Here is a 27969-nt window from a genome sequence, read left to right on the forward strand (position 1 = left end):
AGTAGTAACTCCGTTGCTGCTTTAGATCACTGGCTGCGCTTTCAGGCACAGATATAAGACAGAGAGAGGGAGATAAAACCAACTTAACAGAGAGGCTTTTTGGTGTGCACGGCATGTTCCCTTTGAACACAGCATGGTCTCCTTTGCCCAGTTGTGTGGGATGGATTTTATTAAAAAGAGAGCCTAAATAAATTAAGTTTCTTAGGGTTATACCTGCCATTAGATCATGCAGTCCTCCCACTCTGCTGGGGAAGAACTACTTCTTTCTGTTCCATTTGAAATGCAAACTTCCCCACTCTCACTGGGAGGTTAACCTCTGAAGTAAGCACTCTGCCTGGGCCATGGCATCTATTGGTACCCAGACCTAAGGTGAAAAGTACAGATGCAGTAACTGAACAACTCGGATTTCTTAGTGGTTTGCATCCCAGACCATTTTGCAAGGGAAACCATTGTGAAGAGGTGAGGCAGGAGGAAAATTCTGGTCTACATCTGATTTAGAGCATCAGCTGATATGGTGCTCATCCTTACTTAAAATTATATCTCACTGTTGCCACCACCTCCTTTCTTTACATTATTCATTATTTGGTCCAGGGAGTGCTCTGGATGCTGCAGCATTGCCATGCATCCAGGTTCCCACACTCATGAAAAAAGTGCTGAGCCTAGCTAAGGTGGGAAGCTGTTCAAAACTGAAGCGATCAAAAGGAAGAGAGTCACACTAGTGATACCTAAACAGACAGGCCTTTAAAAAAATCAAAATCTGGCATCTATGTTACAAAATCTCACTGTTTCCAGAGCACCTTAATTTATTCACCATACTTTATTTATAACACTATCTGGATATATGAATCCAAAATCTAGTTTAAGGCAGGTCTGACTTTTAGCTTTAAAGGAGAACATTTGCATTCATTCTTAACAGTGTAAATAAATTGCTGTTCATAACACAGACATCGTTATTTCAGTTTCATCTGAGGGTTGCAAAATTATTTTTGCAAGCATTAAAATGCCCTCCCAGAGTGACCCTTTGAGGTATTTACTATCTCGAGACCAAAGAAGAAACCAAAGCAAGGGGGACCCATGTCAGCACCAGCCAGAGAGTTAGAGCTGGAGCAGGGCCAGGCAGCTGCCTGCGGGACAGGGGCTCCCCACCGGAGAGCAGGGCAGCTCCTCCACGATGGGTGGCTTTGAGCTTGCTTTTGCAAAAACCTCTCTCTCCATCAACAGCCCTAACTTTTAAATGGCCAGACATATGTAAAACCACCTACCCCTCTCCTGGTTCCAGTCATGTGAGGTGGAATATTTAAGAAGTCTGACATCAGGGGACAAGTTTGTCTTTCTTTTTTACGGGAGACAATTTTTTTGGAGACAAATACCCCATTCGCAGTCCGTGAGCTGGCAACGTAAGGATGACGGAGGGCGAAATGACAGTTGATAATAAAGCAACCTCAGCCTGAGCAGACGTGGGTACCTGGAGAAGTGCTGGTGCTGCTGTAGCTCTGCTGGGGAGGACAGGAGGCAGTGCCTGCGCTGGGGCTGCGTCCTCCTAGGCTGCCTCTTCTCCTCCCTCCAGTAATATCTGTCCCCGCGTGCTTGGCCTCGCAGGCTGGCGTGGCTGCTGGCTCTGTGTACATTTTGGGGTTTCCTCTCAAGCGCGCAGAGCCACAGTGCTCCTCGAGCCAGACCAGTGTTTGATGGGGTTGTGTCCTCTGCTCTTCAGCATCGTCTGACGTTTCCTCTGACTCCTCGTGGGAGGGGGTCTCGGAGTGCTGGGCCACTTCAATTCTCTCACTGCAGGCCACAGAACTGTGACAGAAATTTCATCATTTTCTTTTAATTGTTTTTTTTAAAAATCCTATTTCTAATTAAAATTTTCCACTTGGTTCTTTTCTCGTGCAAAGAAGTTTTGGAAGAAAAAGAACTGCTTGGAAAGCAGAAATACATCTCCTGCCTCCTGCCGCTCCCCCCCCCAGTGCTGCAAGGAGCCAGCTTCTCAGCTCACAGCACCCTGGGGCGGTCGGGTGTTTGTCTTTCTGCGGTGCAGGAGGCACTGGCTGCTGCTGCCAGGGGGTTGGGACCACACCACTGAAACCAGAGAAAAGATTCTGGTACAAACTGGCAAAAGAGAGGGAAGCCTCAGTGCAGGGGAGCTGTGTGGAGGCAGCTGAGGGCCGGGGACACCGACGTCACCTCTCCCACCAGGCAGCACGGAGCGTGCTGGACACGGCCACGCTGGCTTTATAGCCCTTCTTCCCATAAGTGCCCCCTGCCAGGAGGGAGGGTGACACAGACCCCTTCCCTTCCTCATCCCTGCTAGAGCACATGGATGAACCTGCTGGGAAAATGCAAGCAGCAAGGAGCCAAGCCCTGGCACGTGGCTGTGCAGAAACCTCCTGAAGCTCCAAAGAGCCCGGCGGCTGCTCAGCGACCTGCGCTCAGCCCAGCAGGAGCGAGGTCCGTGCAGCCGTGTACGATGTGCGAGCTACGCTGAGCTGTAACCCCGGCTGCGTAGGAGCCCTCGCTGGGCTTCGTAATTTATATGCATATGAGTCTGTATATATTTCCATGAGTACTGCATCTCCGCGTGAATAAGGATAACTATATGCAACCGTGAATAAAAGAGCTGAGTGAATCATTCATCATGGATTATTGATAGGATTAATTTTACCTCTTTTTCTGCTCTCAAGATGCCCACAAGCCCCCCTGAATTTATTTTCCCTCTTTTATTAAGTATTTTTGACGATGAACTAGATTAAAGCCAAGTAATTTTTCTCCTCGTTGCTTGGCTGAATGAGATGTTTGTAGTCAGGTTAACCACAGCAAATTCTCCCAGAAAGCGAGTCTATTCTGGCATCTCCGCCTAGAAGCTTCAAAATCTTTTCCCCTGAATGTTCACAAACGTAAAGTGCAGTCATGGGGATCTCAGAGGAAAATGAGCTCAAAGCAGGGGACAAGCAGAAATGAAGGGGGTTTACAAGCTAGCTCGAATGAACGACTGCCAGCTGGGTCAGGCAGGGCTGCGCTCGGCTGCTGGGGTGGTGAGGGAAGGGCTGCGGGCGTGCAAGCTCAGCTCGGCAGGTTCAACGCACACGCATTATGAGGCTGTTTGAGCTCCTCTCTCTGCCAGTAAAGAGAAATCAGCTCCTCCGTGGACTCTTCAGGCAAAGTCCTGAGCCTCTGCACTGCCTGTGCTGGCCTTCAGGGCGGATCGCAAATAAGAAGAAACAAATTCTTGGTGCTGAAGGTCCTCTGAAGGGTGGAGGGCAGAGCTGGCCTCCGCTGGCAGCCGGCGGGTTGCACCCTCGCCCATTCCTAGCAGAGAAAGGACACCTTCCTCTGGCAGGGCTCTCTGGTGGGTTTCCTTGTGGCATCAGTGTGAGATCTCAGCAACACACGCTCATGACGTCAGAGCACGTACCCAGCACGTTTAGGACATAAACCAGCAGAGCAATCCTGGGCTTAGCAGTCCTGCCAAAGCAAGGGAGGAAGTTAGTGTGGATCAGGTTATTCTCTGCCATTTCTCATGTACTTTTCTTTTTCATGTCCATCTCTTTTCGGGTAGGGCAACTGCCTGGGAACACAACGTGCTCTTCACAGATTTGAAGCCCAACGCCTGATTGAGTAAAGACAGGAGCTGGTTCCCCAGAAGTTTTGGCAAATGCTGGCGGATGCTCAGTCTTCTGCGCATGCTTCATGCCAAGAGCTTCATAAGCCCAGTGTGTTCAGTCGAGCTGTTCATATACAAAAAGTTAACCTGGCTCCCTTTCCCACCCCAGAGCAACTGAAATTCAGCTCCACAGGAGCAGAAGCCTGCTGGGGGCTCCCACGCTGTTGCCTCTCAGAAGACTTTTCTTTACACGCACCGACCTCTGCTTGCATGGAGGTCCCCACGTTCACACAAACCGAAAAGCTGGCAGCGTGAACACCCATAACCATTGCACGCAAAGTGCTGGAGCCCCTGGGAATCAAACGCTCACTCCAACTCATTCAAACCAATTTGATTCACACTGGTTTTGCACATCAGCTCTTCTCCAGACAGGACGTTGTGGATCCTGTCTGCGGGCATTTGTACATCCCATTATTCAGTGTGACAAGCACATCCTGCTGTGTCTCAGTGTGGCTTCCCCTTCGCCAGCCGCACGCCACCCGGCACCACCCCGGATGATTTTATGCAAACAGGCCGACAATTGTTCCCTTGCAGATGGCTTCGAACTGCGCTGGGGACCAAGGCTGGTGTTTCCATGGCAGCACGTAGACGATTCCACTTGTGAGCAGCCCTACTATTAAAACACAAACAAAAATAAACCTGGAGAGTGACTTTTTCCTTCCCACCCCTTGGCCTTTGGGGAGCCTTCATCCTCTGCTCGCTGCCGGAAACCTCGGGCCGCCGCTGTGGCTTTTCCCACCGAGTTTCCCCGGGGCTGCTGGAGCTGCGTGAACAGTAGGAGTGGTGTTTGGGGCATCACATGCCGATGCCGGGCTGCACAGCCTCAGAAACACAGCCAGGTCAGCTCAGGTCAGCACTGAGACGGGAGCCCGCTGGAGTCAAGGCCATTTAGCAAGCGGGAGGCGGGTCCCAGCGGAGAGGAGAGCCAGCAGCCTTGCACTGCTCTGGGGTGCCCTCGGCTACCCAGGAAGGAAAATCAAGGCCCCTCTTGGAGATGGAAAACCTATTTCCAAGTCCTTTACTTGCTCAGTGAAGCAACATTATTTCTGGCCGTTAATTCCCCAACAAAAATCTTCAAAAACAAAAGAAAAAAGAAGGAGACTTCTTTATTCAGAGCTGTTCAAAGAGAGAACAGACTGGAGCCTGCAGGTGGTTTGCAAACCCTTCCTGGCAATTGCATGCTTGATTAGCACACAGTTACAGCCAATGTTTGCCCAAGTGCAGTAAGTGTGGGAGCCCGTGGCCAGCCTCCTGCGCCCCGGCAGCCACGATGGCTGGCACTTCCCAGAATGTTTTTTTCCAGGATGACACTCAGTGATCTGCAGCAGCTCAGCAGAACAAAAGTTAAACTAGAGCTGCCCATCTCAGAGCTGTGATACCCACATGTTCCAGCTGGGCTTTGACAAGACGGGCACATGGCTAGCCCTCCTCCACGGCTAGGACTGAAAGCCACGGCTGGGATTTGCAGAACTAGCTTGGGCTGTAATAAATGCAGAATACTATTAAATATTTTCACTTCCAAGAAAAAAATACTAGAAATTCCCCACCCAAATTTAACTCACCTTTTGTGCCACGTTCAATCTTCAGCCATTTTCACTTCTCCTTTCTGCAATTTCCACACCAGTTTTGGCAAAATACACCGCAACATTCTTACAGCCTTGAAGGGAAATTCATTATGCAGCTTCCCGAACACAGCAGATATTTTAAGCCAAATAATGGGCAGAGTAGACCAGGCCAGGCACAGGGGTGGAAGGGCTCTGCAAGATGAAATCACCGCTCACCAGCAGCAGCTGCTGTGCTTCCTCTTTGAGGCCACACACAGTGAGTTATTTGCATGAACACAGTTTCTAGGGTGAAAAAAGAGAAAAAAATAGAAGAAAAGAAAGATATGACTGCCTGTGGTCTAGCCACAGCAGCCTAAAGCATCCCAGCAGTATTCAGCCCAGTTATTGTAGTGCTTGGGGAATAGAATTGGTCCATCTAATCCCATACCTTATCTCAGTAGTGGCTCTAGTGGTTAAGAGGGAGTTGAGCATGTAGGCTCAGGCAAGCATACTGCGTCCCTGGGACACTCTCCAAGCCTCCAGTGACCTGCGGTTAAAGAAGTCCCTCAGCCAGAGAGGACACCGCTGCCCCAATTAATTGTTCTTCCGTTAATTCCTCCCACGGCATTACGAACACATTTTTGTCATCTGAGTGTCTGCATTAATTACCCCTTGTGTGAAGCACCCTTTTGCATATCTGGAGTGTACCACGCGCCTGTTTCAGCTGGTGCTTTCTACTCCTTGTGTGGAAAGAAGCAGGGAACAGGGAGGAACGACCCCATTGCTTTCGAGGCACGGTGGCCTGGACAGGTAGGGGTGGAAGGAAGCATGGTGTGAGGTGAGCACGGGACCTGGCTAAACACAGAGGACTCCGGCGTGTCTGCAACAGCTCACGCGAATGCCACCAGCCCCTAACCGCTGACTGACCTAAGCCGTGGCTGCTCACCTCCCAGATCTCAAGTCCTCCCTCTTCCCAAACGCGCCACACCGAGCGTAATTCAGCAGCGGCGTTAGCTCCCTTTGGTCCGCACCAGGATGGCAAAGGGCACGCGGGAAGGTTGCACCCTCTGTCACCCTTGGCTGCCCCACCGAAGGGCATCCCCCGCTCAGTGCCGCGGACTGTACTCATCCCCCAGCCGGTCTCTGCGGGCAGGGAGCCGAAAGCAGCCCGGCCGCAGCGGCGGCACACGCGGGGACAGCTGAGCACGGCACAGACCCGGCTCTTCCCAACGTGGCTCAGCCCATGGCTGCCTTCGCATCATGGTTAGAGGAACCACCGAGCCTCCTCAGGATTGGTGCCCAGCCTCCTGCAGCGGCTCCAGGCCAGGGGCTAGGGCAGCCTCGACAGCTTTTATCCGTGTGAAACAACGATGCCATCCAGTGGCTGGTGAGCCCGCGCTCCCCTCGGCACATCACCGCAACCGGGTCAACGTTTCCCTGCCTCGATTTTGGCTTTTCCGTTTATTTTTGGCATACTACCTCGTCTCAAAATAACTACCCTCCAGACTCAAATACCCACAGTAAATATTCTGTGCCCAAGTGCTCTCCCACCAGCACACACACCAAGCGGAGCAGCCCCGTCCCCCACAAGCTGCCCTGCGCCCACACGCTGCCCGCTGGCTCGCAGGGCAGAGCAGTGGTGGCAGGGGACTCTTGGCACTGCCAACTCTTGCATTTAGAGTAAATATTGATTTGGAAGGGAGGGCCAGCATTTCTTGGAAGTTCTTTTCTTTAAAAAAAAAATAAAATTAGCCTAACATAGAAAAGCGACAAACAGATTCCTTGGCAAGGATGGTTTGAAATGGAAACAACTTTGAGATGTCAGCATTCACCACTGTTATTTCTCCTTTGCTTTATTGAACTTTACTATCTGTTATCCATTACCTGCTTTGTGAGTCTCAGCTGCTGTCTGGTTTGGCTTGTATTTTACAATACTTTTAATCTTGTCTCTGCTTTCTAAAGAAACCACAATTGTACCTGCTGAAACACACTTCTCAGTGACTAAAGAAAGAAAAATAAGAAAATATTTTCTTCTTGTTGGACTCTCTTTTCTCAGCCTTTAGGCTTAAAAAAACACCTTTTCTGTACTTTTTTCCATAACTATGTGGGCTGTATACTTTTTTTTAAAGATGCAACAGCTATCTTCATGGACTTTAGTGATTCCTAGGAGCTGAGGCACCCACTAAAGAGCCCCAAAACTGCAAGACCTGACAAAACTGGAGGATTTTGCCATAGACACCAAGGGCAGCAAGTGACCAGAGCTGCTCCAGTGCAGCTGGAACCAGAGCCCAGCTTAATGCTCATGCTCTTCAGCTCACCTCCTCCTGTCTCAGGTTTTTTTAGACCAAGCAAATGAAGCTCGTTTCAGTTCCTCTCCCTGCCTTGCCATTTATCTCTACCACCTTGCCACCCTGCTTTGAGCCTTTTCCTAATTTCCTGAAAGCCAAGAATCTCGGAGGCTTTCCTTGCTGCCAAACATCAGGGCACAAAGCTCTCTGCTCCCATTTTGCCCATCATGGTAACACCATGCCACCTCCTGCCCGCCTGAGCTGAGGCCCTGCCCTCACCATCCCTGTGCCGCATCTCTGATGGCTGCTAGAAACTGGGATTACAGGCTGTTAGGGGTGCATTGAAAAACAATTTCTCATCCTCACCTTTTTTCAGTGATGACAGCACCAAGGAAAAGAGGTTTTCTCCAAGTTGCTGAGACGTGTATTATCACTAGAAAAAAAATCAGAAACCCCATCATTTAGCTGTGCTCACAACACCAGCCTCTGCCTTAAGCCCTCTGTGGAGCATCATTTGCCTCCACAGCTCAGTTTGATACCAGCTGCAGATTATTTGGGCTATCATTCACCTCTTCTGATATCCTCCACTTTGTGCCAGCGTGACATGTCTGCCACCCCCACAGATCACGGCAAGCTGTCACCTACTGATTGCCACACTCGGAGCAAGCAGAGCTACCCGTGCTGAGGTGCTCACTGGTTTCTCCAGCTCTGGTAATAAGGTCCCCACGGTCAGAAGTCTTGTCAACTCTCCTCTGCTGTCTTTTCGTTGAAATTGAGGTATTCTTGGGCAAACAGCCTGCAAAGGAGGACACAATACCAATGTATTAGAGATAGAAGGTTTGGTGGCACTTCTGAAATCTCTCCAAATCCTTGTCCCGCTCAGGTGGACCATGACTGTCACCTTGTAACATTGGCCTCGTCCCCAGGGAAGGACCCTGGGGAGTCCCCTCAGTTATCCGTGCAGTTGAGCATCCAATCTCCTCTACGGTTTGCTTCCTTAATTATTTTTAATCTTGACTATTATCATTGTTGTTGTTATTATTACTAACAAGTACTTCAAACTCTCAAAGGACATTATAACGTGCACTAATTAGCCAGCCAGATGGCGGCTGCCAAGAAGGCAGCACGGAGCCCAGTGCTCCCCAGGCTGCCACGCATCTCCATGTCCGCCCCCTCCCCTCCTGCCCCTCCTCACTTTCCTTAGTCCCGCTGGCACAGGCTTCCCCGCTTGGACTGTTCAAATTGTAATCGCCAGCAGCTGAGCCAGTTCATTAGCTAATAGCTGGGCTGCCTCGGGTGGCCAGCCAGTGTGCGTGCCCTCCTCAGGAGCTGCCCTGGCTCTGCTAGACCAGCAGAGCTCTGGTCTTCCCTGATTCTCCCTGACCTTTATTTTTCCAACTTACCGTCACATCGATGGCTTTCCTAGGTGGGTTACTCTTCCCCTAACACACTGTATCTAACCAGGAACTGGCCCGTGGCTGTCATGACAAACCCACATCACAGTCTGATAACACTACTTTCCTCTTTGCTAAGCAATCCCTGGGGAAGCAGCAACACCTGACCCTTCAAGCCAGGGCAGGGAACTGCCTTCTTTAAAAGAACCTGCAAAACTGTTTTTCAGCCAGACTCATCATTCCTGCATGGAGCTGGAAGAACTACGGAGCTGTTTTCCCCAGTGAGGTCTCCTAAGAGCTAGTGAGATGTGAGCCTCTAAGTGACTAATGGCACATCAAGAAGCAGAGCACCCCACTTGTAACTAGAAGGGAGCATCACCAGGCGAGTGGGGCGGATCATCATTTCCTGGACAATGACCAAGGGCAGCATTATTTGTCACTAAAGAGCCTTGGCGGGGCAGCACGGGGCCCTGGGCTTGCAGTGATGAGTAAAATGGAGGTGTTTTGATCCGCCTCCCCTCCCCGACAGACTTTCTGATTAAAAGGCAGAAAAGGATCAGACACAAAGTGGAGCAAATTGACTCCATCCGATTCCTCTCCAGGCAAGGATGAATAAAGGGCAAAGAGTACAGCTAGTTCAATAGCAAAATGGCAACTGCAGAAAGATTTCCCAATCACCAGGCTGATTTCACTATTTTGTAGGAGATCACAGAGACCAGCAGCTACTGCTGCTACTTGTGAGTATCCTGGACACTGCAAGAATTTTGCCCAGAGTAATTTTCCTCTTCAGCCCATTTCATCTCTGTCCTTCCTCCTTTTCCTTCCCTCCATAAGAGCTGACAGCTTCTCCCTTTAGAGTGGCATTGGTCCCTACAGGAACCAGGATGTGGCTGTTACTGGTAGAGCAGTGCGGATGGTGGGGTAATGGCACAACTTTCCCTTTCTCCCTACCTGCAGCCAGCCTGGGGTATGCAAGTAGCTGGGCCCCCCTGGGTATGTCCAGCCATGAGTTATCCTCTCTGCTTTCGGCACCTGTCTCAGTCGGGATGAAGCTTCCGTCCTCTCTCTTCATCAGTGCCACAGGATGCTACCATTCCCATTTACTTCTGCATCACCTGAGCGAGGTGAGATGATTCTCCTCGTGTCTATCTTTCCAAAGTGACCATCTCCCAATTTGTAGGTACAATCACCTGCATGTGTCAGCTGCTAATTTGTCTGGCCAAATGGTTGTTGAGTGCTCAGGAAAGCACCTACCATGGGGTGTGTGACGCAAAGGTTGTTATGCCTGCAGCAGAATGGGCAGGCTCTTTGCACCATTTACTCCCTAGACACCTGCTGGGGATGCCTACATTAGACTTGTCCCCCTGGACCTCTTCTATAGCCACGGGAAAAGACAGGCTCTCCCCAGGGGCTCCGAACTCCCCTCTAGAGAAACAACTCCACGTCTGGAGAAACATCTGTGTCTTGATCAGGAGGGTTTGAGAAAGTGAATTTCCACTGCATGTCTAAAATTGGAGGATGTGGCTATGCCCCGGACATTGTCGCAGCCTCAGCGCCACTGCCCAGCCTGGCACAGCCAGGATGCGGGAAGCAGGAACCTGCTGCAGCGCTCGCTCCTCCAGCAGACACAAGGAAGCATTTCTCAGCCTCTCCAGGAAGCTGCTCTGCTTCTTTAGACATTAATGTTAATCACTCATGCAACTGCCCTTATCGCTCCAGGTGCTGCCGAGATAAGAGGTGCCACTCATGCTGTTAATGTAAATCTGCTCTCCTTTGGATGAGAGGCTGTTTGTAAGCAGGGGAGAAGGGGATTGCTGGGAACCCAGCCACTGCTGATGGACAGCTGTCACCGCAGCTTCTCCAGTGCTCTCAGAGGTGCTGGGTGGCTGATTAAACTGAGGATGCTGAGCCATATCATTAAAAAAAGACCGAAACATCCTGTTTTCACAAGAACATCACTAGAAAAGCCCCATCTCTTAGATTCACTGTGGAAAAAACAAATTGACCCCATTCCCAGTCAAGTAATATGGGGGATTTTGTATCTCAAAAGCTGCTGTGTCTCTTCCCCTTGCTGTTCCTGGCCACTGAAAATCTGGAAACGCTACCAAAAATGTCACTTGCAAAGCTGTCTGGTTTGAGCCCTGGCAGTTCTCTTCAGGGATGTGAATCTCATCGCTTCCATTTTACAGCAGGTGGAGGGAGGGAAGGAACTCAAGGCAAAGAGGGTTTGGATGCTCAGTAACTTGTCAAGGATGGAGCAGGGAACAGAGTGCTGCGGTCTCGTCCCCCCTCCCCAGGCTTTCACCTTCACAGCAGGGTCCAAACTTCGTGGAGGGGCTTGGAGACATGGGGCCTGGAGGCTCTTTTCCATGTGACTGTAGCAGGGAAAGACCCCAGGCTTTGCTGGCAAATTATCACAGCCCTGTCACGCTGAAAACTCCACCTGGGGAACCTGAGTCAGAGAGCTGGGGCTTGGAAGTGGTGCGGCAGCATTGTGCCTGGGTGAACACCTGCAAGGTTGGGCATGCAAGTGCATGTGCATGAGCGTGTACCTGGGCTGGTGTGCCTGGGTATCCACACCTGCGCACACTGCCAGCTCAGCAAAGGCAGCGTCCTTTGCCAGCAACATCGTTTATTTGATTGCACAACAGAAATCACACCCAGCCTTCAGTCTGCAGTCATCACAGTTGGAAGGAGACTAGTCTAGGAGGAAATACCTGTGAAAGCAGGCTATTGTTTATGACAGGGACTTTACAGTGCTTTACAGTGCCCCAGAGCAAACTTCTAAGAGGAGAATACACACTTCCTAAGCAGACATGTGGAGCTCAGGTTAGTAGTAAACTTGGTGTGTGTAATAAAAATTTGGCACAGCTAGTGCAACAGCCAGGGCCAAAGAAGACCTGTCCTCCTACCTCTCCCTCTCTTGCTCTTGAGCATACAGCTCGAGCAGGGTGCGTGGGGCCCAAGCCCTGGACTGGCTCCGTCCCAGCTCTGCACACAGCTTTGGACACACTTGCCCACAATCACCATCTGATAGTTGCAGCTTGGATTTTTCTTTCATATTGCCAGGGCATCATCTGTGGTGATACCTCTACACAGAGTACACACACAGCACCCAGGGCACCTTGTACTAGAGGGTAGGGGTAAGTGGCAGAAAAAGGAAGGGATTTTTATCCAGTGGCTTAGGAGTGGCTTCTGATGTGGCTATCCCATGACTTTGAATGTTTTAGACCAGGACTTTAGGCTGAGGGGTGCATGCCCCTTACTCAGTGGAAGAATTTGGAAGCTGCCATGAATGTGTAAGAGCAAAGCCTTTCTTCTGAGAAACACAAGTAAAAATATGGCACAGAAAACTCATAAAGCAATCCAGAGCAGCAAGCTTGTAGGTGAGCACACAGATACCCACACAGCTCAGCCTGGCAAGCTCCCAGGGAGTCAGGGGAGAAGAGGGCCCAGCAGAGTCCCTGGATTGTGCTGAATCCCTTGGGAGCTTTTCACCCGCAGTTGGACTGTGTGCGCCCAAGGCACTGTCCAGTGATTCCTTTGTCACCAGGCTACCTCCAGTGAGGCATTAATGCCGGCCCTAACCTTTTCTTCCCCAGGAAATCCAGTGACATCAACTGCAGCTCACTGCTTGCTCTTTCCAACTCGGTTTTGTCTGCTAGGGAAAGCTTACATGGGTAAACCCTAGGCACATGCTGGCAGCACACTAACTGCTTTATTGCAGTTATAGATCTGCAGAAGCAGATTCTTGCTATTATACAGAGTGTGTGTTTCCAGGAACAGGCAATGGAAGTGAGAAGAGCCCTCCATGCAGCAATCAGTGTCTCATACGCTTTCCAGAAGAGGAAGCAAACACGTATCAGCCACGACAACCTTTATTCCTTAAACTTCCCCAGAGGGAGCATTTCAAAGCATCAAAAGGATTTAAACCTGTCCGGCTGCTGCTGAGGCATAATTAACAGTTGCACAGTCAGCTCCAACTGCAGCTGACAAAGCCTTAGCAGCAATCCTCTATTTATCACACTCCTGAAGTATTTATAGATCCACAGCAAGGCAGGGGGGAGAGAGAGAAGGAGAATAACAGGTGAGCTGCTTACCAGGAGGGATAACATTTGCTTTCAGCTGCATGGCATTTCCTTGGCCCATGGTGAAGCTTTAGGGAACAGGCACGCGAGATGCCCTGGGGTGCAGTGTGTCGGCAATGGGACAGAGCGGCAGGTTCTCTCGGGTGGGAGATGTGGTGGGCCATCCCCCAGCTGAGATGTTAAAGCCCTTTGGGGGGGGGACTCGGGCTGTTGCAGTTGGGTGCTGGGGGCAGACGAGTGCCCTGTGCCCTCACCAGGGAATTGGACCACAGTTGTGGTCCATTTCTGTTCACATCTGCCTCCACCAGGAGATGTAGGTGGTGAGAGACCAGCCTCATCTCCAGTAACACTGATTATAAACTGACCTTGGACTGTGTCATTTGTCCTTCCTCATCTCTCCTCTGCGTCATTTACAACCCAGGACCTCTTCACAGGAACTGATATAAAAATAGCAATTATCCTTGAGCTACCTTGGTGATCTGTGGGGAACAGAGGAATGCTGGGTCACAGGGATGTGGAGCCGACGGGCTGGGCGATCTGGGCAAGCAGCCTGTGCAAGGACTGCCAGCGAGATCCCAGCTGCTCTGGGCTGGAGAGGAAGGAAAGGAGGTACTCCTCTCCAAGGGAAGGCATCCCATAAAAACTGCCAGGTATCTCTTTGGCATTTTCACAGCTCTCCCAGCTCTGAGCAGAAACTGCTCATATAAACAGCCATTTCCCATCGCAGAGGGCTGTGGGAACCGCCACTCTGACAGTAATCTCATGTGCGCTATCTTGCACCAGGCTGTGCCCAGGAATTATCAGCACTGGTTTTATTTTCTGCTGTGGCTTTATGACCCCATTGAGATCATAAATGCATCTAAAGTCTAACCAAAACAATCTCATTTTCTCAATAAACGGTCTTATAAAGGAAATTACGGCAACACAATTCCAAAGGGGAAGGAAGGTCATAATCCTTGTAGGTAACAAGACTTTCCTTCTCCACTGACTTGCTGTTCAGACACAAAACTGGCCCATTACTCATTGCTCCACAGCTGATGCAACCTCCCTGGGGAGTTGCCTCATGCTGCGGTGGCCTGCGAGGACCCTTGGAGAGAGGTGCCACAGCTCCCGGGAGCTGTGCCCCGCTCGCACTCGCACCCGGGGCATGCCAAGCATGCCTGTCCGTCCAGCCCTGCAAGGCTTGTACTGGCCTCTTCAGTCAATTTAGCGTCATCTGACACTCACAACCTTGTTCCAAGAACCTGCAGGCAGCTGGGCATACCACGCTCTTTAATCCATTTGAAATAATCTTTTGACCACAAGAAGAGATTTTCCTGAGCAGAGCCAGTAGGATTCCTTTTCCATGCACCTTATTTACAATAGTTTCCGGTCCCTGGGCTCCCGAGTGACCGCGAAAGCCAGAGTTCTCTTCACCGGGATATCTTTGGTGCCGTATTTCTTGGATGAGGCCAAGGGTATAGTCACATATTAAATATGCAATGAAGAAGGTGTTTTTACAGATGGAGTTCACAGAAGCAAAGCTATTCTGGTACTTAGCAATGCTGCGGAGCCTCACAGCTCAGAGCAAGGACTCACCCCTGGGATGCAGAGCCAGCAGGATGCTGCTTTCCCAGCCCAGCAGAAAGGACAGGTCCCCATGTCCGCTTCGGAGCCAAGGCTCCCTCCAGCTGCACGCCCGGCAGTGCTGCAGGGACAAGGCAACCCTGCCCCACCCCTACGAGTGATAGCACTGTATCTCCAGCTGCTGTCAGGATCCAGCTGTGCATGTGGAAGGTAGCTCGGATCCTGCTAAACACTGGGAGAACTGGGGCCATTGCACGCTGTGACACAGGTGTTCCTGATTTACAGTTTATGAAGAGCAGCTGGTGATCTCAGATGCCTTTTGGGGGGAGGAAATCTGTCATTTCAGCCATGGAAGTCACATAAACTCCAGTCTGTAAATAACAGCAGGGGAAAGTGCCTCTCCTGCCCTGCAGCAGACTGTCTTGAGCCACACACAGGGCCTGAGCAAGAACCATCAGCTGAACAAATTCCCACCAGTTTTCCAAAACTTTGTTTGTTTTTAAGGGAAGTGCTTTACCATTGCCAGGTTTGTTGCTGCTGTTTTGTGGCCATTGAGAGGGCTATGAAACTCTGTGCTGTAGGGTGTTTGGAAAATAAATAAGCCTCTGTACTCCATTTCCCGCATTGACTCAGAGTGGCTGTGGGGGAAGAGAAGGGCAGTCCAAAATAAAGGTGGCAAAAGATGAATATATGTTCGTGAGCGGGACTGGCGGTTCTCATCCCAGTGCAATCAGGCCACAGCCCCCACTGCTGCACATCTCAGGAGGTGGGTGAGTGGCCTTGCTGGCTGGTGCCTAAAGATGCCTTGGGGTGTGCATTTGTCCACGATGCAATTTTCAAGGGACGGCACCACAAGAGAGGATGCTGGCATCTTCTCTTTCCCTAGTTATTCTGTGTTGGGCCACTATAGGCACACTGGAGTTACACATGGAAGGGAACTCCATGTAACAAGCTCCAGTTCCATTTGTGAACCTTCCTGGTGGGTCCGAGCCGGCCGCAGCCCCTTTGCTGTCTGGGGGTGCACACCTGGAGCTGCACAGCCGAGAGGCACAGCACAGGGGACCTGCTTACCTTCACGCCTGGCCTCAGAGGCTGGGCCCATGCCTCCCCGTGGGGAGGTGGGAAGCACGGCCGGGGCTCCTCGGAGGAGCGGATGGCAAACCTTGCCTACAGCTCCTCTCTCCTTTGCCTTAGCGTCCCGCCTCGACCCTCCCTCTCCCCAAAAAGCAGTCGCATGGTGGTTGATGCCGGGTGCCACGGGGAACAAGATTTTCAGGCATAAAGCTTGGGTCACTGGCAGACCTCTGGGGATAAACCCCCGCAAAGCCTCCTCCTGTGACTGCCGTTGCGGCAGTGATACCTGTTGCTGCCCCACGGCCTGCGGCAGCCCCTGTAACGCAGAAGGACAGGGTTGTCCCTTGCTGCTGGCCCTTACGTGGGGCCCAAGCCGCGTCCGAATGTCACCCGGTCAGCGGGGGACACGGCTCACCTCTCGCTTTTTCGCACATCCTGGCAGCCCAGCGGTCTCTTGAGGGTGGGCGAGCTCCCAGGGGCTCCCCAAGCCTCAGCAAAGGGGGGCTCGATCGGCCGGTGGCACCCTCCGACCCGGCCCTGCCCGGGGTGCAGCTCTGGCTGGCGGGGGGAGCGGGGCCCGGTCCCCCCGCGGGAGCGAAGCGCTGGTTGGGGCGGCGCAGCGCGGCTCACTCGTGCCCCCCAGTGCCCACGCGAGACACGGGGCCGGGCGGGAGCGGGGCAGGGAGGCCCGGCCGGCGCTGGCAGGGTGACTCCGGCCGCGGGGTGCTCCGTGGGGAAAGCCTGCGTGGAGGGGGAGGGCGGGGGGGGGTAATGGAAGTTGCTGGCGGGAGCCGGGCCTCCCACCTCCCTGCACGGCATCTCTTGCCGTCGCAGCCCTTTTCAAAACGGAGAAGCGTTAAAAGCCATCCAGCCTCTTCACCGACAGGACAGACCTTGAAACGCCTCTCGGGTTATTTACCTGTTGGCAGTCTCTCTTGAAATCCACACCGTCCCCAGACCTTTCGCCCCATGCCTGCTGCTGACAGTTCATTAAAGCCTTTCTGGCACGCTCTGGCCGCACAAAGACTTAAAACTGCTCTCAAGTACGTACCAAGCCCGGCCCCATTAGAAACCATTGCTCACACGCAGGTCTACAATGGCGCCTGGAAGTTCAGGTCTTCGGGGTCCAGGACAGCATCCTTCTTCTCCTTGCTCTCCCGCTGCACGTGGTACGGCCGTTCAGCAAACCGCACTGCATCGTGGACGCTGTGGAAAGCCAGCTGACCACCGCTGTCTGCCCCACCAGCCCAGCCTCCCTCCCGGAGCCGGTGGTGGATGGAAGGGTTGCAGTTGGCCAGGAGCACCTGGACACCAATCTCCTTGTAGTCATGACATATCTCCTTTAGCACAGAGAGACCCACAGTATCTATGAACTGCATTGCCCCACACTCAAGGATTAAGGTGTGCGTATCTATGGAGGGAGGACAGGCATCTGCTGGAGGCTTCTCAGTCCTTTGCTTGGCAGGTTTCAGGCAGTCAAGCCTGGTGCCGAAAAAGCTCTTGCTTTTGCCTGCGTCTGCATTTGCCTGGGCCTCCACCCTTTGGTGCTTAGCAGCCAGCAAGATGGGATTTACCCCAGTTTTCTGGTAGAGAACTGTCTTGAAATAGTCCTTGTTGGCATAGTAGAGGGATGACTCGAAGCGGACGATTTTGATGTTAGCAATACTGCTGAGCTGCTTGTAAGTGGACTGGTCCTCATAGATTTCTGTGTTGCTGACCTTGCCCAGGAGCATGGCCCTGGGTCTCTGTGTGCGGAAGATGATGCAGAGCAGAGCGAAGCAGATGCCCACGAGGAGCCCAATCTCTGTGGTGATCAGTGTGAAGGACAGCATGGTTGTCCACCACACCACCGTGTCCAGCTTGCTGAGCTGCCACATGCGGGGGGTATCATGGAACTTCCTCAGGCCCCCCCCGCAGGTTGACAATGGTGACCACCCCCAGGATGGAGGTCTGCAGCGAGTAGAAGAGTGGGGCGATCCACAGCAGCACTAGCAGCAGCACCAGGGAGGTGACCAAGCCGGACACCTGGGTCTGGGTCCCCATGGACTCCTTCAGCAGAGTCTTGGTCAGGGCTGCAGAGCTGGCAAAGCAGTAGAAGAAAGAAGGGATCAGGTTGCACATGCCAATGGCAATCATCTCTTGGTTGGCACGGACAGCGTAGCCGTGCTTTTTGCCAAAGATTTCCGCCAGGGAGACGGTCATGGCAAAACCAATAACAGCAATGGGCAGAGCATCAACTGCCAGGCTGGAAAACAGGTTTGTATCTGGTAGAGTGGGTTTCCTGAAACCAGTGGGGATATCCCCACAAACAGCAGACTTGTATCACTCTTCGAAGTTAAAGTAGTAAGATATTACTGTGGCTACAATGACCACCAGCAGCACTATGGGGAATGGGGCCTTCATCTTTTCCTTATACCGGTCATTGATCTCTTTGACAGGCACTCTGATAGCCAAAGCAACCAGGCTGGTGAACAGGTCACAGATATTGGTTTTCTGGATGTATCTGAAAAGGTCAACCCATGTCAGGAGGAAGGACCCCACCCCTTCGTGACGAGGTATTTTCAGTCCCAGGAGATACTTCATCTGGGAGGTGATAATGGTGAGGCTGGAGCCAGTCACAAAGCCACTGAGCAGAGGTTCTGACAGGTAGACAGCCACAAAACCCGGCTGTAAAACCCCCAGCAGGATCTGAAAAGCAAGCCAGCGATACCTTTAGCATCGATGAGAAGGGCTCGGAGAGGTGGCTGGCAACTTACGTCAGTTTGCTTCCCCTTTAGCAGCTCTGGTTATTCTGTCTGCTGAGCATTCATTGCAAGGCAGAGGACTTTGTCTTCAGTAGTAAATCTAGGGTGTGGAAAACTAAAGAGACCTATCTGTAAGACTCATCTGTGGCTAGAGATGCCATTCAAAGAAGCCTATATGGTCCCTGCTTGTGTCTCCTTACAAGCAATAAGGGTGCATAGCTAACACTGAAATTCCAAGCAGCAGCCACATCAAAGCAGCTGTTCACTTTGATGGCACAAAACCCATGTGACGCACTGAATTTTAGTTGTCCCAGTGAAAGAGCCTGAAATTGTTCAGTGACAGCTAAGCCTAGGCAGTGGGGACATTGCCAGGGAGCGTGGCCTTAGAAAGAGTCCCTGCTGATGGCAGGGTCCTTGAGGACTGCTCTTGCCAGCCCCAAACCTGCTCTAACCTGCACCAGGAGCCAGACCAGCTCCAGGACTGGTGTGGTGGGAAGGTGGCTGACAGTTCCGTCTCCTCCCCCGCTGTGTCTAATCCTAAAGGATGTTTCAGACACATCCAAGGACATGGCCTATCACACGGCGGGGAAGAAAACCCCACATTCAGCTATGTTTGGGGGTTTCTAAATCACTACATTTGATTCAAGGGTGTCAAAGTCTACTCATGTCAGGAAAGGTTTCTCATGACTTGCAGGTCTGAACCAAGACTGCAGCAGAGAGTTCTTTAGCTCAGAGAAGTCCCTAGCAGGGAAAGGATGGAGAGGAAACAGCACAACAGTGAACATTTGTACCTGGTAAAGGCCAACCAGAAAGCGTAAGGAAAGGGCCACAGTGATGGCATAGCAGCTCCTGTCACAGGCTCCTGTCCCATTACTGAAGGAGGTGGAGTTGCCCACCAGTGAAGAGCCAGAGCTGTCGCCGCTGTACCCTGCTAGTTGGAGGTGCCGGTTCACAGACTGCCCAATCATCAGACACAGGATGCCGAAGGAGCCCACGAAGTTATGGTGCGACGTGGCCATAGCGACGTAGATGATATTGCGGAAGAAGTTGGTGTAGATTCCGTAGATGGGATCCTGACTGGCTAAGAGGGAGTAGGAGATGGACTGAGGGATGGCAACTATCCCCACCAGGAGCCCAGATACGACGTCCCCAAGCAACTGCGTCTTGATGTGGTAACGGGGAAGCCAGTCCAGCACTGGGAACAGCTGACAGAAGAAGGTGATGATGGTTTGATGATTGCATGTGCAGACCTCTCTGGCTTTCTTTAGGATGAGAACCTTGGTGCTGAAGTCTGCGGGCTCATACTCCTCCAATTTGACATGTACAAAATTGGCAGGACTCTCTTCTGGTGTTAGGGAGCTCAGCACCTCTTTGCTCTGTCCTGACTTCTGGCTTGACGTGTCCTCCATTGCACCAGGAGAGCTAAGGCAGGAGAGCAGGCAGCCATGAGGTGTTGCAGTCACATACATCATGTGCTTTGCTTAGCTCCAGGGCTCATGTGGATTGCATGGATAAATAAATAAAGGAAAATAATCTCAGACAAATCAAACAGAAAAGCACCTTCCCGTGGTGCCGGTTGATTCGTTTTCAGTTATGGACCTGATTAACCACAACCCTGAGACCACGGTTTAAATTGCATTCACACTGGCACAGATGCCCACATCAGGGACAGAGCTACAGAGAGCCCTGTGCTCCTTCCTAACATACCTCTTGTTTTGAAACAGGACAGAAGAATGGGTTAAGATCAGACAATACTATTTCACTGAAACTAATGTTTCTTGATGACACTTCCGCTTAAGCAACAACTACTTTGAAAACGTTTAGATATTCCAAGTGATGTCTTAGGAACCTAACACATGGCTAAGGGAGGTAATTTGCAAAATAATTTTTCCTTTAACATTTCAAAATTTTAAATTACATTGTTGGCTTGCATCAAACAGGTCCATGACAGGGGCTCCTATCTGCAGAATGAAAGCATCCTACTTTTTCAGTCTAATTAACATACATATTTTCCAGAGCTACTCCAAGTTTTTCAGTCAAAATGCAGCTGTAACAAACACACCTTTTTGTCAAAACTGAACAGTACACACAGAAAAAAATTCTCCTGATGGGAGACCTAGAGTGGCTGCAGTTCAGAAAATGAACTGGGATGATGAGAAATCCCATTCCCCTGCCCTACAGGTTCATTTCACATCACTAGTCCCAATCCAAATCTCTTACTTCTGGCTGCAAGGAGATACACTGGGTGTTTTCTCACTACCTGGAGCTTCTCCCCTGTGGACAGACCTGTCTCCGCACCTCGCAGCACACACTGAACAGAGAAAGCACAAGGCTAACAACTGCAAACCTGTTTCCTTTGCCTTCCTTCCGGACCATGTGCCGCTTCCCTTGAGGAGAGATCTGAGCTACTCAGCCAAGCGATCAGCCCTTTTATCTCACTCCAGCCGATGACGATGGTGCAGCCGGCCAAACAGAGCCATATTTTGAAAACAAACACTGTTCTGGGAGAGTATTTTTGATGAAAACTTGTTCTGGCCATTAAGAATGATTGAAGGGATTTAGAGAAGTGCTCCTGCCAGATAACAGTATTGCTGGTATCTGGAGATGTGTTTGCTAAACAAGGGGAACAATGCGAAGAAATCTTCCTGCGTGTGCTATTGCTCTGCTGCTCCCTGAACTGAGAGCGCATCATTGCCTGAGTCCTGCCGAGCTTCTCCGCTCAGGTTTCCATCTATTCTGGAAAGCTGTCATTCCAAAAACACAATCAAAAAGCAAAACTTGTTCCGGAATGACTTTTCTTTCCTGGTAGCTTTTCCACCAGCGTGCTGCCACCAGCCCCCTGTGCTCTGCTCAGCCGCCCTCCCAGCTGCTCCCCGCGCACCTCCACCTCTGCTCGGCCCCACTGCTCTCACCCACTTCCACGGAGCCAGCGACACTGGGCTTCACTGGGACTTTGTACACATAGGTCTGCGCTGACAGCAAAGGTGTGGTGACACAGGCTGTTTCTAGGTAGATAGAAGAACTTGATGTGCATCAAATCTGCACAACTCACACTTTGCACGTGCCTTTTGGAGACCGTAGCACAAATAACAAGGGATTTTGCTTTGCAGAAGTAAGCACAATTTGGCAAAAAGTGCAGGGTTGCATTTCTTTTGTAGGTAAAGATGAACAATTGCATTAGTGGGCAGGAAAAATGTCTCATCCTCCTGAATTGAAACAGCAGTCTCATAAATACCAGCTCTAACTTTTCTGCCCTCATGATCCATGCCAACAACCTGCATCAGACCTCTCAGCACATACTCCCAGCTGCCAGTCTCACCTTATTCTCCTCTCCTTTTCCATCTCTTTTCCATCAATCTAGTCTCTGAGATTTTGCTGGATGTGCCGTTGCCCGTGGAGCAGGACAAACACCTGGCAGTCAGGAAGCTTGGCCTCTGCTCCTGGCACTGACTGTGTTCTGGGCTTGGGAAGGGGGCTGAGAGCCCACAGTCTTTGGAGAGATGGTGTGAGGTATGGAGAGATGATTTAGATGCTAGGGAGACACCCTGAGAGAAGAGAAGGGGAAGATGAGCATCCTGAGCTACATTTATCTCATCAGTGGAAGTCTGTATCTCAGCAATTAGAAGTAAATAAATAAGAAACATCAGGGCTCTCTGGCAGCAGGAAAAAATGAGAGCACATGGTAGCGGAGACAGCTGCTCAATGTATTTATCTATTTATATAAATTCTTTATTCTCTGCCATTTCTCCACAGCTCATTTATTTTCAGGTTCATCTGTTGATAGCTCCCCTTTCCCTTTCCCTTCTTTCAGTAATGGACTGTATCTTTCCTTAGCCTTGTCATTCCTCCTGTCCTTAAAAGATGATTCCTTCATATGCTTTATAATCCTTCCTAGTCAAAACTCATCTTGTGTCTTGGACTGTCTGATGTTGTCTCTACTCACTCATTTTCCTTTTCCATCTTCTTTAGCAAATGACCCAAATTTCCATTTTCTGTATGATTCCTTCACCTTGAAATTCAGTCACTGAAGAACTCGTGACTCAGTCACTGAAAAGCTGGCCAGGCTGGTCTTTTAAGTCAGCTTGTTTGGTGGGATGAAACACATCTGTGTACAATCCATCTTTGGGTTTTGATCTTATTTAGGAAGCATTTATTTCCAGTTCTGTATCCCTGATCTGTCCACCATGAAAATGGGACAAAGCAATTTTCCCATTTGTGACAGTACCTAGGCTACCTTTAACTTCCACCCTGCCTTCACTGCCTGCTGCTGCTTTTCCTTCCAACTTCCATCTTCACTTATATATTCTGAAACTCTTTTGTTTGTTATTATTTCCTTTACTACCTGATGTAGTTTGGTAAGCCTTGATTACAGCCATGCTTTTCCACCTCTCCCAAGCATAGGTTTTGGTGAGCAGTTCTTTTTTCCATTTCTTCTGTCTCCATGCCTCCCCTGCCATCCTTTGTAAATGTGACTATCCTTTCAATTAAGTCTGAAGCCTTCCCTACAATTTTTCCCCCTTTCTTGTGTGCAAGTTCCCAGTTGCTTTTGTATACTCAACTTAAAAATCTTCCATATTTTCCCTGGAATTATGTTCTCGAGCTCCTTGTCCCAGCTGGCTTCCCTGTGCATTCAGCTCTCTGTGCTGACCTCTTTGAAACAGCAAGCCTTCATGCTATGGCAGCTTCCACGTGGTCCTTTCTGTGCTGGAAATTCACTCTGTAGACAGTGAGGACAGGCAATTTTATGTTCTCCATCCTGGCAGAGAGGAGGGAAGAACATACTTGGTGACACTGAACACTGCGTACGTCTCTGAAATTACTGTTACTGTATGAGGTGAGGCAAGGGCAGAAACTGCAAACATTTCACATTTGCTCTAGAAAATGTATAGCAGACAGCTTAAAAAAAGAAACCCACAACGGAACTTCATGTGACCTTGAGCTGGCTAAGGCTGCACTGCCTTCCAAATGCAAGGTCACTACAGCAAACTGCTGAAACTCTTTGTTTTCAAATGCCTCTTCAAGGGTTGTTCTTTATTGCCACTATAAACTCACTTAACTGTTTAGCTCCATTTTGGGCAAGGCTGGATTGGACAGACGGTATTATCTCGAACAACGCAAGTGTAGACAGGATGTTGCCTGCCAGTAACATGGCACCCTCTGTTTTTAAGATAAGCAGAAAGCATGAAATCCAAATTTTTCATTTATGGCATAGTATGTGAGCAATGTAACATCCATCTATGCAACAGCCATTGCAGCCAGCTAGAAACAGAGCAGTGGAAAACCAAGCTCCAGGTACAAGGAAAATGTAGTAGCGGGCTATTTTGGTTTTCTATCCTAAGTAGAAAAAAATTTATGAACTTGTCTGTGTCCATGATTGTTACCCAGGCATTTTGCAATGGCTAAGTGTAGCGAATTCAAGTCTCTGCTGCTGTGTCAGTGCATCACCTGTGTTTAACAGTATGAGCTGGCATCTCCAGTTTTCTTTGGAACAGAGCTAACTGCACTGTACAAGGATTTTTGACTTGCCTTAAGGCTTGTAAATATACTTATGACTATTTGGCTCCTGGAAGCCTTTCAAGTAGCATCCCACATGTCTTGGTTCCATAAAGGGACCACCTCAGCTTAGTACACGGCTGCACCCCACTGCTCCGCAGCTACTTAGATCACATGCAACTTTATTTACAAAAAAGGCAAGTGAGCCAGGTGATGGTGCCAGGTATCTAAGAGAGATGCTCTTCATTCCCTTCAGGTATGGGACTTGACAGTCTTTTCGGATGGCTGCTGGTTCAGTTCCACTTGGAAATGAACTTTCAACATGTAGACATCTGCAGAACATCACCATTCTTTAAGGGAAAAAGAAGGAAAAGGAGACAAGCCCAGAACTGGTCCCACTGCCGAGATATGGCAAAATGCAACAAAAGCACCCGAGGACAAAAAAGCTGAATAGAACCTCTCTGATGGTTTCATGGAAAGCAATTATTCACATTTTTGCAAGAGGTAACACCAGAGAATGTGGAACCAGTACAGTAGGTTATCCCTGGAAATAAAAGGTTTTGGAGCCTCCTGTTATTCTGCAGGGCAGTTGATGCTAACATGCAGGGGTCACAGCAGCAGGGCATGCCAGGCAAAGATAGAAGTTCTCTCCAGACATAAACACTGCGAGGCTAAAAGTATTGCTCACCCTGTGACTGCACACGGTAATGCAGTCATGCCACTCTGAAGTTTGAGAAGGACCAAGGAACCTACAAATAATGATAAAGAGCATCTATTTAAATTCCTGCTTGCTCCCAGCATTGAGCCATGAAGACAGACATGAAAGGAATGACTTTTAGCGTACTTTGAAAGATGCGACATGCAGCACATGTCCTTGGAAAGAGACTCAGTGCAAGGGTAGCAGATCTAAAAGGACATGGAAGAGCTTCTTCGGCTGCAGAAGTCATACACCGCACATCAACTGTCCAGCTATTGAGGATAGCACATGCTAGATCCACCCTACTAGCACTCTGCTACAAGTCCTTCCCCAGCACTGACGCCCACTCCTAGAAGATGAAAAAAAAGAACACTTCCAAGTACGTCAGCTAGAGGATTTGGGGAGCATTCCCAGTTTATATAAGGAGGGTGAAAATGATTCCTTGCCAACTTTTGCGGCACTGTGTTGCTGTTTTCTTGTTTTCCCCTGCATGACAAATGTCCAGTGCTTATGACCCTTTTCCAAATTATCAAGCTAATAACCAAAAATGCTATAATGGCTCTGTAAACAGATTGAATTGATTACAGATTAATACAGTGAAATAAAAACAGGGAGACACATTTCTGTTTCATACTGAATTGGCATTCAGCCCAGGCTACTTGGCATCATTTCAGGCTTGACCTGTGTGTGTTGCCTACGAGCCCTTCATGGCACTGAGGCCGTGCTGGTGGGATGCTGCTTCCCCCTGTAGCTGTTGGCTGGCTCACAGGGTCACCCTGTTTGCAGTTAACACAGCTTGCCCCCCCAGCACAGCACAGCAGGCTCCACGTCGGGCAGAGCTCTGCGGCTGGCTCCCGAGCTCTCCCAGCAGCCATCCCACACCAGCTCATCGTGCACCGAGGCAGTGGAGAGGGATCCTACAGAGGTCACATCTCAACGCCACAGGACAGAAAGATGCTCCAGCAGATGGGTAAAAAGCCCAGAAACTGCAGCACATCTCCAACTACCTGCCAAATGACAAGATTGGGTCTCTTAGATTTTAAACAGAAGCAGCTTTTTCACACAACACAAACACTGGGATGGACTGCCACAGGGTGTGGTGGGAGTCAACTGGTTCGAGAAAAGGGGTTAGGAAGCTTTACAGAGAAGTGCTGCAAAAGCTGTAACAAAGGTCTAAGTGCTCAGGAAGTTTCTAGCCTGCTGCTTACTGGGTGCTGGGAGGGCTCTGAATGGGCCGGACCTCTGGTACAGCTTTCCCAAGCAGCGTCCACCAGGCTGTGACCCTGGAGATGGGGCTGGGGGCGTCTCATCTGGTACAGGAGCGCGTGTGGCGAGAAATAGTTGTCCACAGGTAAGGTAGAGCCTTGAGTAGCACGGTGAAAGGGTCCTGCTGATTGAAGTCCGTTATCTCAGCTCTGTATCCGCAGGAATCAGAGTCACTCTGCTGAAGGCAATGGCTGTCCTATGCTTTTCAAGAGACCAGAAAGCTCCTGCTGGCATTCTCCGTAATTGAGGGCTCCTACCACTCTGTTGGCACCAACACAAAAATTACAGCATGTGCGCTGAGGTCTCCTAAGGTAAAAGGCATCCTCAGGTAAAAGCTGAGGCGTGCTGGATCAAGAAAATCTTTTGCATAACTCAAGGACGTGTATGCAGAGATAATGGTCCCAGTAACTGCCCAGAAATGCACCCAGAGCTGCCCTAATTTTTGCCCTGACCCTTACTGGCCATGGCCTGACTAAGTCATATAACCTGTTATGTCAAATAACACTGAAACACATTGCAGCAATTTTGTAAGGCTGAATATGTAATACCATGTGCTATAACTACACATAATGTAAAGTACAAGTAGCACCAAACCTGACCAAATCTGTCATTTCTTGCATTTTAGGAATATGGACCTAGCCCACAGGGGGGTGCTGCTCACCGGCACTCGGCACATCACCGTCATCACATTGCCTATTACTTGTTATTATTCATGAGACAAACTGCAGCCTGGTTGCACAGAGCACCGAAGTCAGAACGAGGAGAAAGCCTGCTGCTGGCCGCATATCGTCAGTCAATGCCCTGGTTTACCTTGGCAGGAAACTTCCACGCGTGCCTACGTGTGTCCCACGCACAGTCCGGGAGAACAGCGCACACAGCTGTGTATACACTGTGCTTTACAACAGGGAGTGGGCACAACTGTCAGGAGAAACGGGGACTGGGGACTCACTGCTCAAATACATGTGGCTTTTCTTCTTAAAGTTTATAGCTGCAGCATCTTCTTATGTGTCAAGCATATGACCGACAACAGAAAAAACATAAATATCATCTTTTAATGGTGATAAAGAAATCCCAAAGATTTTACCACATTTGATAGAAAATTCTTGTGCTAACAAATCTTCTACATGACAATAAGGCACATTAGTATTTAAAAATGACAACTGATACAGATCTAACAGAGACAGCATAAAGGAGAGTCAACAACATGCAGAGGCTATATCCCATAGCTGAAGGTAGGATGTAAGAAGGACACTGACAAAACACAACTTTCATCACAAACATTTGGTCGGTGAGCACAGCACTCAACAAGGAGCTGATGGCAACACATCTCTCCCCACGCTGGGCGTAAGGCAAGGTCCGCGTCAGCAAACACCCACCAGCACGGACTGATGCCACAGAGCAAGACGGCTCTCCCAGCACCCTGGATTCTGCCACCAAACTGGGGGGAAAAGTTATACCTTATTTTTACTGCACAGATAAGTCACAGTATAAAGTAAGCTATTTTTTACACACTATACAACTTTTCCACATTTTATTCAAATAAACTATTTTGTAAACTGGTTAGGTCAGCCGACTGATGTGATATATTCCATTCCTGAGGTCCTGTTTGGTGAAACTGATTCTCTAACTTGAAAAAGCTACTCTAGGCAAAATTTGCCATTTTGTTTATTCTGCAAAACATTATGTCACAAATATCTAAAATTATTCTGAATTTAAAATAATTCAAAAATCATACCCCAGAACATACCAAGGTACCAGAGATGATCTTCAGAGACTCATGAGACTGATGAACTCAAAGTATCGTGTGCTTTCCAGAAAAAGTGAGGCTTTACCTCTCCTTAAGCATGTTTCAGCTGCATTTCAAATATACATAAAATTTACTCCCTTAAGTCAAAAATCAGACATAAAAAACTTGGACCCAAGTCCAGCTAAATATTTTGCTTCCTATCTTCCTACGGAGTCCTCAGATCATCTGGGAGCCAGACTGAGAGCTAAGTGCTTTCAGAGCTGGAGAGAACTGGAATTCAAATATTTTTGGCAGTATATTTACTCAATGGAGATCTGATTCTCCACCCAACGCTGAAATATTTTGTGTATTTGCACATTAGAGAATAGCAATATGCCTTAGCTTATACAATCTCTAGAAAATAAAAT

The 27969-nt window shown here is 49.7% G+C and overlaps 1 protein-coding gene across 1 annotated transcript; it reads right to left on the minus strand.

Moving 5' to 3' along the window:
- Positions 1–563: 563 nt before the first annotated feature.
- Positions 564–27902, minus strand: LOC126050794 (sulfate transporter-like). Its single transcript, XM_049829135.1, is given in 10 exon segments — positions 564–4274; positions 5224–5508; positions 7860–7926; positions 8063–8289; positions 16535–17525; positions 17527–18303; positions 19151–19781; positions 20707–21904; positions 22914–23115; positions 25758–27902. Coding segments are annotated over 4 exon segments (2256 nt in total). The 5' UTR covers positions 20736–21904; positions 22914–23115; positions 25758–27902; the 3' UTR covers positions 564–4274; positions 5224–5508; positions 7860–7926; positions 8063–8289; positions 16535–16706.
- Between the last annotated feature and the right edge of the window lie 67 nt (positions 27903–27969).

The sequence above is a fragment of the Accipiter gentilis genome, chromosome 26 (assembly GCF_929443795.1).
Source record: "Accipiter gentilis chromosome 26, bAccGen1.1, whole genome shotgun sequence".
NCBI classification, from domain to species: domain Eukaryota; kingdom Metazoa; phylum Chordata; class Aves; order Accipitriformes; family Accipitridae; genus Astur; species Astur gentilis.